The 12,313-nt window shown below is 36.7% G+C and overlaps 1 protein-coding gene across 4 annotated transcripts in view; it reads left to right on the top strand.

The window, feature by feature from the left end:
* The first annotated feature begins 373 nt into the window (after window positions 1-373).
* The window catches only part of LOC120628446 (optomotor-blind protein-like), a 158,981-nt gene continuing 147,041 nt past the window's right edge, over window positions 374-12,313 (top strand). For all 4 annotated transcript variants that reach the window (XM_039896822.1, XM_039896823.1, XM_039896824.1 and 1 more), the window contains exon 1: window positions 374-816. In XM_039896822.1, coding sequence (XP_039752756.1) covers window positions 509-816 — 308 coding nt within the window. In that variant the 5' untranslated portion in view covers window positions 374-508. The remainder of the gene's footprint in view (window positions 817-12,313) is intronic.

Consider the following 12,313-nt stretch of genomic DNA (forward strand, 5'->3'; position numbering starts at 1 on the left):
GGGACCAGCGGCATTTAGAGTTCGGAAGCCAGGAGCTGGAGAGTCGTCGCGGGTCGGCGGCGCGTCGTGGAGAGCGGCGCACAAAAGATATCGTCGCCGTAACGAGCTCAATTGATGAACGAACGGAAACGTGTCCAATTAGAAGGAGGCGGCGGGCGGCCGCGTCGCCCCGCGCCCGCGCCGCATTAACCAGATTAGCGGCCGCGAGGCGCGCGGAGCGAGGTGTGGCGGCGGCGGACACCTCGCGCGGCGAAAAAACAAGGCTCGCGGCGCCGCGCCCCGCGCAGGGGCGGGCCGCCGCGCCATTGGCTGGCGGGAGGGGTGTCGCGGCCGGCGCCGCCGCCGGCCAGTCGTTTGACGCCTGCCGCGCGAGCGGTGTCCCGAGCGAGCGCGCAGTGAGCGAGTGATCCCGCGCGCGCCATGGCCGTTGCATGAGCGGGCGCTACCGCTGGAGCCGACGGGCACTGGGGCCGTGGAGCGCGCGCCGTGGGCCCCGGGCGGCGCGGGCATGCGCTTCGAGGGCGCGGAGCGGGCCTTCCACCCGCTGCTGGCGCCGCGGCCGAGCGACTTCTCGGTGTCGGCGCTGCTGACGGCGGGCGCGCTGCCGCCGCCGCCCTACCTGCCGGCCGCGCTGGCCGCCGCCGCCGCGCTGTCCGCGCCGTGTCCGCTGCTCAAGCCGCCGCCGCCGCCCTACGCGCCGTTGCCGCCCGACGACGACGGCGTCGTCGATGACCCCAAGGTCACGCTCGAGGGCAAGGACCTGTGGGAGAAGTTCCACAAGCTGGGCACCGAGATGGTGATCACCAAGAGTGGCAGGTCAGTACGGCTCCGCGCCGCCGTCGCTCCTCGCCTGTGCCGTGTCCACCGCCCACCGCTGGTGGTGCTCAGTGTAGTGTGTGTCCGTTGTTCGTCTTAGTTGTCGCACGATCCATGTCGTTACTCGGTAAGTGTAGAGCATTAGGTCTAACTGCCGTCACGCAACTTGCAAAACACAACCGCATGTGTTATTGTTTACAAAATATATTTCGCATCTTCGATAAGCAGAAATTCTAACACCGAAATTGCTTATTCAAATCCGGTTTTGTCATTCAAAAACCTGTTGGACTCGTCTACGATTTAACATAATCAATTGTTTACATCCTACACTGATGTTTAGAATCTAACTAAAAACGCTAATTTTTTTTACAGTAAAGTTAAACTTTCTTGTTACACTTATTGATATCATAAACAATGAGCCTTGAATGAAACCCAATGGCTCGAATGGATAAATTAATAACTTTGTATTTCTTTAGAACTCTACACTCTTGCCACCTTACAAAATGCTAGTTTATAAAATTAATCGTTTCTGTTGCATTAATTTTTACATTGAAACTGGATAAAAAACTGCAACCATGTTCGAACACAAATGTCAGGTGTTTCGACGTAGTTCTTTGGAATAATAAATAAAGAGCAAATTTAAAAAAAAACTCCTTAATGAATTGCTCGATCCCATGTAAGGAAGCATATTCGTTATAGGCGCATTTTTGCGCTGAACACAACATCCGACGGGACGTGTCCCCACATTAAAATACGCGTAATATGGAAAAACTATGTTTGTTTTGGTCCATTTTTATCAATCATTTATTTATATAAACTATAAAAACTTTTTAGAAGCAAACAAATAAACACTTAGCATTACTCAAGAATAAAAACCCTGCCTAAACGAAGTTTAAAACTGGTTGCACCAAAGACGTTACTTTTTGTCAAAAGGTTTTTCCACCAAGGAAAATAAATATCAGGACAGATTAATCGTGTTTTATGATAAGATACCCACCTACCTTTTTAATTCAAATATAAAGGATCAAAGTCTACTGTTTATTAATATAATAAGGACATAAAAGGTGTGCCGTAAATTCGATCGTAGAAACATAAAGGCATGCCAAACAAATCAATGTAAAGTTACAGAAAATTTGGTTTCTTCGAAAATCAATGATATCAGTTTGTAGACTTTAACCTACCCATTGTCTTAGTACACTGATATTTTCTTCTTGGGTCCCTGATTTATACTAAGTTATAATCTTATTTCGAAGGATATCAACAAAAAAAATTAACCTGTCTTAAATGTTTTTGAAGATAGTAATAAATTTGAAAGTTTTTTTTATAAAAGTTAAACTTTTTAAGAAGAATCTATACAGGTTCAATTCTTAAAAGTGACAAGTAGATAGGTAGATTTTTATCTAAGTACCTACGGTCACTAAACTTATAAAGTTCGTTTTAAAATATAAAAGCATGCTAGAAAAAATCAATTCAATAATCTGTTTAGTAAATTAAACCTTATTTAATTTTATTTAAATAGGTTCGTTTTTTAAATATCGTTTTAGGTTAGGTACAAATTAACATAAGTAGATAAACTATTTTTATTTTAAGCAATTAATTTAAGTACATTTAAAAAGTTTTCAGACACGAGACGTAATTATTAGGTAATACTTACCTAAATACACTCACATAGAATCTAAATTATTCGATGTAGTTAAAGTAAATAGGTACACTAAATAACTTGAACTTTGTACAAACATAAAAGCATGCAGTTATAAAATTGGACTACCCTAAAAATAAATTATATCAGCTCTTTATAAACACGTTGCACATTCCACTGTTAACCTAAGTAGAGTAAATAGGTTTAGGTACATGTTTTCTGAAGGATCCATGCAAAAACATTTTCGGAACTCCAAAATATTTTTTTTTTAAATGGAGAAAAAAGTTTAGAAGAGCTATAAAAAATGAAATTAATTAAGGTAGAGCAACTGAAGTGTTATACTTTTTGTGCCTAAACAATTCACTTTGGTAAAATTTAATATCTATCTAAATGTGTTACTCTCATGATAGGTAATTTCTAATGGTATACGCGTAAGTAAATGTAGAGGAATTGGCAATAGGTTTACTCCTAACTTAAAAATTACATAGTCATGTTTGTATAGTAAGAAACCGCACTTTATATGAGAAAAAGAATATTGTTCTCAGATTAAATTTGTGACATATTTTGAAAATATACAAAAAAGTTGTTAATTTGTAGCTACATAAAAAATAAGCTTAGGCACACACTTAAATAGAAAAAACAGACACGTGTAGTAAAAAAAAAAGTTTTTCTTTAATTTTATAATTTACATATGTATTTTAAGAAGTGATTTAAACAATATAAGTTTGTTAAATTTTTAAGAGCACAAAATTAACGTAACGTTTAAAAAGTCACGACAGCAAAACGGAGAATCGTTAAACCTGACATTTTCTCCACCTATTACTTTACTTAAATGAAGGTGTATATTAAGGAAAGGAAAATTTAAAAAATATTAAGCTAAAAAATAACTAATAGTTTCAGTTTTAAACTTTTTTATTCCTATTTGTTCAATAGAAGGTAGGTAGATATCTACCTTCGCCCAGAAAAACTAAGGCTTGTATAATAACGCTGATCAAATGTCCACCTAACTAAAATCGTATTATACGAGTACCAAAAGATTCTAATCTATGCCTAAACGGATAAATGATTTCCAATTTATCGTATGAAAAATGTATGAAAGTTATGGATAAACTGTTTTTACTCTTTTTACACCTAGGGACCTAGTTATTACCGTGTACTGATGGAAGATTTAATTCTCTTTCTAACCTCATTTAGCTGCTTTTGGAAATAAAGTTAATTCAGCAATATTTTAGGATCATAACTTAGTTCTATCATAAATATGTTATATTTAATATTAATTTTGGTTTCATACCGTGCAATTTATTTAAGTTTAATTATTTTGTTATTGTTGCCAAAAAATAATTGACATTACAATTACAATTGACGTATAGAGCCGACGAAGGGAGGCGACACCTTAAGTAACACATTTAAACAATATGGTGCGGACGAGGGGTGCCGAAAATTCGAGGGCGACAACATCAAAGTATTTTCAAAAAAGAAAACTGTTCGGAATCGGAAGCATTCAAGGCGCCCGGCTTTCCCGCCAAACCCTTTTGAACCTTTCTGAAAACTTTGTTTTAAATGCACTTAAATCTTTCTTGAGTGTTAAATCTGTTATCTGAATTCCTGCCAACAGCTATTGTTAAGTTACTTGATAAATAAACTAAACCAGAAGTTTTCTTAATCTTAATAATTGAAATAGGTTTTATTTATTTTGCTTCACGGCCAGGAATGCTTTTTTATTGGGCCGATTTGGGGTGTGGGTTGAAAATAATTGCCAAACCAAACAGATTACCCCGCTACCATCTTAGACTGCTCATCGTTTGCCACCAGGTGACATTGCAAGCAAGGGCTAACTCGTAGTGGAATAAAAAACCTAGTAGTAAATTTGTCACCAACCGGCCTGGTTTGTGCAACTTTTTGTGACAAATATATAACTTGAAACTATTACACAGTTTGTGAACTTGATTTTTTGCAATAGGATAAAAGTCGATACTGCTGCCGTCAATCTTATTCATCAAGATAATTTTTAAAAACTCTTCTGATAAAGTTTTGGCTTACTGACATAATATTATAGTTATTTTAAAGCGAGGTTGTTTCTTTGTTAACTGGCGATGTAAATTGCCATAAATTGGTAAAGAATTTAAAATATCTAATTTGGTATGAAAGTTTTTTGTAAATCTCAAAACATTGAAAATATTTTAATAAAATATTCGTCATGTGTACCTACTGAAAAGTGCTAAGGACAAGTAATGAAATGAGTTTGAATTCTGTTTTGCTACCATCTTCGACATTTCAATATCTTGGAATAATAATCAGTTCAAAGTAGATTCAAATTTGTGAAACCTATAAATCACATTAAGTAGATATAAAATAAAGAATTACAGAAACAATCAAATAAGATTGCCTATGAATTTCACTTGTGGCCGTGTGGTGGCGGCATATCATACAATTGTCACCACTTCTCGTCCTGCGGTGTCGTACGAGGCGACTTAGGGAATATAACAGAGAAACGGGCAGCAGCGTTTCTGTTGTCCTCTGCAGCGAAAGGCCTTTAGTCCAACAACGGTGAAAATGCAATAGTGGTAACAAAAACAATATAAGTACCTAAGTTTGTAACCCCTGCTTAAGTTTCCAGTTAACGTAAGCACTTGCCAGCTATCTCTGCCATTTCTTTAAAACTAAGTAGGTATCTATTAATCTTAAAATTAAAAAAAAAAGGTTCTTTCTAATTATTCCTAATAATAAAATGTAGGTAGACATTTGAACCCACCTTATTAAAGCTTATTAATTATAATTTATTATTTGTCTGTGAAGTATTTACTTTCAATAAATCACACCCAGTGCAATAAAATACCTACTAGATAATGAATGAACTTACAAAAGGTTAAGTGTATGACACCTACCTATGAAACTTTATTATTTATTAGGTTGGTATTATTGCAACATAGTATAAAATAGCGCTGTACACACTATAGTTAACGAACCTCGGTGAAAGATTTTTAACTCATGGCGAAATTTCGCACAGAGATAGCTTGCATCCTGGAAATGGACGCACGGTATCCTTTATCCTGTAACGGTGCCTAGCAAGAAATCGTTCCCGCGCAATTAGAATAACTCAGTTGCATTTTATATATAATGTAATATATAATATATGGCCTTTTATATATAATATAAAAAAAAAACTAATTTTGACAAAATGTTGCAATGAGATAACTCCTATCCTAACTGATATCCTGGAAACAAACATAGGATACTTTTTGGCCCTGGCCACAGATAAGTTAAGTTTGATCTGCCTGTCTTTCTAATATTATAAACTTATTATAGTAATACTAGCAGACCCGGCCCCGCGTTGCTGTTGTTTTCTAAGGTAGTAAAAAAATAATTCGCAATAAAATAATATTGCAATTATAAATTGAGATATCTCTTAAGTTACAAAAGACACTTTATTTTTTGAAGTTTATCCCGGACAAAATCAGGCCTTACTTTGCGGAGTTTCATGATATATATGAAAATTAAGCTTTACAATGAATAATAAAGTCATTGTAAAGTCAACAGCTCCTGAGGATGCTCCGGTTTCGGAGCGAAACGTGCGTAGAGGGTACATTGCCCAAGATCTGTTTGTTGTGGAGTATAAGGTTGGTAGGAATTATAAGTTACACATAGATTCTCCTGCTTTTCGCGGAGTATAGCAAATTAAGCTTAATTTTCATAATAGACTGGAATTATAATATAATAGATTAGTAAAATGACCTTTGCATACAAAATATTTGCACTATTAGATACTATTATTATTATTATGTATCCACGATTACATACGTGTTGTGTGGTGATAGGTATAAACGTTTTTATAAATAGACTGCAGATAAGTGTCGTAAAGCATTTATTAACGTTCCCGTGTCACGCTTTATAATGGCCACTGGCAAAGCAAATATTATTTTAATAGGTGTCTCATTGACGACAAAATGGCGATTGCAATGACATTGGGGCGTTGGAACAAAGAACAATATTATGATAGTTTAAGAACTGAGATAACTGACTCGTTGGTGCCCCAACTTTTACACGTAGAAAAGCCCGGCATTTATATGCACGGTATAGAATTTTTGCAAATTCATAAATTTACAAAATTGTTTTTGTAAATTTATGAATTTTAAAAATTTGTTAAACTTCATCCATTCCTTCATCCAGTCTAAATCCATTTTTTTATCATTCCCTGTCATAGCGAGTCAAAAAATAAGTAGCGCTGTTAAACGAGATCCCACTATAATTGACCTAAATAATATTACTTGAAATAATGCAAGTGTGTACACACATAACAAAGAAAATACAGAAGCCTCATTCAGACATTATTGTAGCAGTGCATTGTGTCAAAAAACCGTGAAAACTCTCTGCGCACGTCTCACAGCAGCGGAATGTTGCAAGCTCACAAACTTTTTCGCATATTCTCATTTTATGGTAAGCGAACATAGTAAAATAATTACTGTCAACTCCTAAATAAAGAGAAACACTACTTAAGTGGTATTTGATGCTTCAATATTAGTCGTGTACACGTGTGTAGTGTCGGTTTCTGTATGTTCTTAACTCTGTGTCCACACTATAATAAATCTGCGCATAATTTTTCCGATTAGCTTGCCTATTGGCTATAATCAAACCTTTAATTTTGCGACAAATTGGTCTAATCTCAAACAATTTTACCAGTCAACTTAATAACTTAATTCAGTTATGTCTTAAGTAACATAATTTTGCATACCCACCTAACTAATGTTTTTAATCCGGGTTTAATTATTCGCTGTGAAATATTATGTTGTTTTCATAAATTACAAGCGGTGATAGCCTAGTGGTATAAATGGTTTGGCCACCCGAGAGGGCCGAGGTCGATTCCCGGCAAAAATTTTAAAAGAAATGTGCCTTAGTCCATCACGCTGGCCCATTGTAGACTGGTGGACTCCACACGCCTTTGAGATCTCTATGAAGACTTCTCTGCCATGCAGTTTTGCTCACGATACCTCCTTTATCGTTGAAGCAAGTGACTACGATAATAATAATTACAGATAATAAAATACAAAATAAACGCCATTGATATGGTCACGTAAGGTAGGTACCTAAGAATCCTCTGGATTGCAAGGTTCATTCTTTGGGCAAAACTAACACCAGTTCTTAGGTCACCTTCTTGCATTAGCTTTTGTGACAAAACATAAAAAAAACAACCTTATCAATATATTATCAATTAATAGAAGTTTAAAAATAGTATGCGGTAAACGTTTTTTCCTAATAACTGACACAAACACCATTTTTTCTAGAATTAAATATTCCACTTTTATTCAAAAGATTGTATTCCTATTTAGGCATTATTCTCTTGTATAATGTACATATGGCCCTACGTTAGGTAGCAAAATATACACTACGCTAACTAAGCAAGACTTCAATATTTTATCTAGTGCTACAAATTAAAGGCTACGAGCGCCTTTACTTACTTAATACCTATAGGAAAATTACAGAGCAGAATTTCATGCAATAGGCCAATAAAATTACGCTATTAAAGTAATCGCTATTGAGGTTTATCGAGAAAGAGTGTACACATCGATTATTGAATCGATTTACGAATTGGAATTAATTGGGTGTTTGTAATTATCTACGGATTCTTTAATGGTGCAAGGTGTTTAACCTGGGCTTATAACTAGTCAATACTCTTGTATTATCTTTTGTACATATTAAAAAAAGTGTACCTATATAATATCGACTATTATTTAATCGAGCTTCTAATTGAAATTTATAAACTTGTTGAAAATTTGTTATAAATAGCGTGCAAAGGTATTTTTCTCCTGGTTTTTGACTGTCATATTGGTAGGTAGTATAAAAAGTAATAAGCCTACGATTTAGAAATGGTATTCGTGTATGTACGTCTACGTGGTACAGTAGTATGAAGTTGACGCCATGTTTAGTTATTCGGTACATAAAGAATACGTTAAGTAATGGGAGCCCACCTATTTTGGCCTATTTTGACCCATTTGAGAGTTAAAATAAGAGTGAATACTCCATTAGGGGTTAAATAATCTTTAAATTCATTATGGAATTAGATACCTACCTTTAAAAATACCTACCTTTTGGTCGATAACATAAGCGATTCAATAAACACTTTATTTCTTCTTCATCATGTTTCAAGCACGATGAGTCAAAAACAAGAGTTAAGCGTAAAGACGGGTGAAGTAGACTAAAATATGTTTGATAATACATAACTTTGAGTCCACCAATCCGCACTGAGCCAGCGTGGTGGACAACGGCTTTAACCGATTCTCATTATGGGAGGAGGCCCGTGGCCTGTAGTGGGCCGGTAGTACTAGCCTATAAGAGTCCACTGCTGGACTAAAAGCCTCTCCCCACGAGAAGGTTTGCCCATGACCACCACGCTGGGCAGGCGGATTGGTGATCGCAGGAGATGGTGGTAGTATCGGAGAGGACGCTGCTGCCCGTCATCAGTTCTTTTCCCTTAGTCGTCTCGTACGACACCGGTGGGAGGAAAGGATGTAGTGTATTCTTCTCTGCCGTTACCACACGGGTTTATATGATGATTATGATGAATACTTAACTTTATATCTACCAAGATTTCATAACTATTCCAACCTTATTAGTTGAGAATAAAAGATAGACCATTTTTACAGCTGTACCCTCAAAAATAATGGTGTTACAACGCACATATCCTCAAACATTAGTAGTAGAACTCAAGGCTTTGATTCAGCACCACATAATCGTGTTCGTGCGTTTCATTCAACCAGAAGTAATCCAGTGATCGGCCAAGCAACGGCCATTTTGTGGGCGCGGTCTGTAACTCGATCTGTAAACAAACTGCAGACTGTATAATGTGGTTACCCTGCTCCTAAGTCTAGCCAGAAAGTGTGATCAATCATAACATGTTGTATTTAAATAAATATCTTACCCATTTATAATCTTCTTCTTCTACTGAGCCGATTTCCGGATGTAAACCTTCACGGAGGCAAACTCCTTTCTTTTTGGAAATGTTACTCGAGCCATCCGAGCCATGCTACAGGGTTATTCTATATCTCAATTGACACCAAATTTAGCTAGCCACTATGGAAATTTGTCATCTAATAACGCTTAAACCATTATTATACATTACGTAATGAGCTAACCGTGTTGTCAACAGAAATCTGTATTTCGATTCTGTAATCGGCTTGCAGGCCGCTAAGGTGGCTAAGTCTCCAGAAGCGACGCACGCTGGAAAACACATTTAGTTCTAGCCATTATCCATAGTTCACGTACACTCCAGATCACAACTGGCCCAAATTAAAGGAAAAGATCTTTTTGAACACCACTGGCATGCACTGATTGCCAGATGATCATCACAGTGTATTGTGCCGAAATCATCGCTAGCGGTTATCTCTAGGATCTTTAAAGTTTTCTAAGCTTGATAGTAACTGCATGGTAATGCATAGACAACAGTGGCGTGCACTTCGTACATTCAAAAAAGCACTGCCTACCCTTAAATTGATATATACCTCGTTTTAAAAAAGGGATTTTTGGCGTTATTAGCACTCTTTCCCCTGTATGTGTACCCTGGTAAGGAGCACAGTGAGAGTAAGTGGTAAATAGTATATGGTATACAGGAGGCGGGTCTTCTCTCAGAATGAGAAGGGTTTAGGCCTACGTCTACCACGCTGGCCAAGTGCGTATTGGTAGACTCCACACGCCTTCGAGAACGTTATGGAGAACTCTCAGGCATGCAGGTTTCCTCACGATGTTTTCCTTCTCCGCTCATCGATGCAGCAATCTGATGAGCATGAATGTTTTTCAGTGTCTGGGTGTTAATATGTATATTCTAAGTGTTTATGTATATTATTTATAAAAAAATATTCATCAGTCATCTCAGTACCCATAACACAAGCTACGCTTAAATTGGGGCTAGATGGCGATGTGTGTATTGTCGTAGTATATTTATATAGACAAATATAACAAAACCTACATATCAATACTAATATAAAGTGTTCAAGAAAAGAAGAAGAAGAGAAGCTACAAGTTCCTTCTCAATGTTACTACAAGTCTCATACAGCCAATTAGAATAAGAGCCAGTGCATGCAAAGAGCAACGCAGAATGCGTAACGCGTCTGCGCGTGAAATGTCCGAGAGAATGTAGAGTCGCTTAATTAATTGCTCCCCAACATGCCAGCGTCTTACAAATTGATGTTGCGATTTGAGATAGTATCTCGACAACGTTTTGTTTAACGCAAGCCAATTTCTGTATATGAAACATGCAATTTTCTCTTTTTCGTAATTCAATTGATAATTTTGGTTTTGTTATAATTTTGATTTGATTCAAGAAAAATCAAACTATGCAAGTTTTCTTTTAACCGATATGTAGTAGTAGTGTAGGTATGTCTGAGTGTAATTCATGAACTAGCTCCATTTATATGAATTGCATGAAGACGTTAAGATGCATTAACTTTTTTTGCCTTTAACAGAGGCACAACTTAGATCCTTATAACTGGTACCAAGAAATTCTTGAGGTTAAAACACAATGACGTAACACAAGCTACGCTTACTTTGGGGCTTGATGGTGATGTGTGTATTGTCGTAATATATTTATTTATTTATTACAATGCCTAATAGTTGAAGCCCGGCCCGAAATAGATTAATAATTAGCATTATAATTTCTCTTTTACATAATAATCATCCTTATGTTTATCTATTTTGTTTTAGGCACTAATAATAAAAATGGAAACATAATCTAGTTCCAAGCGAGCGTGAACGTTTACTATATAAGACATAGTTTATGACGTGTTACAGAATTACTTCGCATGTCTATTGTACCGTGAACGTTTGCCAGTTTTTTTTTGTGTGGTGTTCGAGGAATATTAGGTAGGTGTAGATGAAGAGAGCGCGATACCGCTTCGCATGATATGAATACATGAAAATAAAAAAATACTTTGTGTAAAAAAAAACCATTCAGTTCTTAAAATTGTATTTTGAAAAAACACGTAATTATAACGAGTATGATTTAACATAAAAGCTTTTTTATTATTAAGCTGCATTACAATGCTGGATAAATATGTCGTAAAGGGTCACAATATGTAATTGCGCAAGTTAGTATTTGTGTTTTACTTGTCACAGTTTTATTTTATGCTTCCTGTTAGAACGTTTCAAAGTGATTTGATTACCTTTCATCCTGCTATCATAAAGTAGACTAACTCATATATAACGGGGACGGGTATAACGGGGATGTTATCCATAAACAAAATTTTGTAACTAAATGCCTATTTATACTTTCACAGATCTACATTTTTTTTTTTTTAATAAACTTGGTGGAAGATCTTATTAGATTCCACGCTAGGCATAATAAAGAAACGTAGAAATATTACGGACGTAGGTTGTCATCCTACTCAAACTTATATATTCTTTAGAAAAGCATCTTTCATCTTATACTTTATGTTACTGAAAAGAAAAAAAAATAACGTCCTTCTTATAAAGTTGCCCTAGTTATTAATACCCCACTGGTGGGCCAGGCCTTCTTTCGTAACAGAGGATTTCATAACGCAACGATCGACCTACAGTGCTTCGAGGCACGGGGGCGAATCAATCTAAATTCCTTACCAAGTTAATGTATTAATTTCACGGGAAATTCGCCATCGCCTCTTGGACTATTTTTGCGTTAGCTACTATAGATATCACGCGAGCGATATAGCCATGCGCACAAGTTCTGATATTCCCAATTCCAGGAATAGCCGTAATTAAATAAAACACGGAAAAGTGTGGAAAGTTAATCATGTATTAATCATGTATGCAAAATTGAGAATAAATGGCGCTTCGAAAAAATATTTTTCTAGCGAATGGCGTGATAATCAACGCACACCTGCCGGCCTATTTTGT

Source organism: Pararge aegeria, chromosome 12 (genome assembly GCF_905163445.1).
Source record: "Pararge aegeria chromosome 12, ilParAegt1.1, whole genome shotgun sequence".
In the NCBI taxonomy this organism is placed as follows: domain Eukaryota; kingdom Metazoa; phylum Arthropoda; class Insecta; order Lepidoptera; family Nymphalidae; genus Pararge; species Pararge aegeria.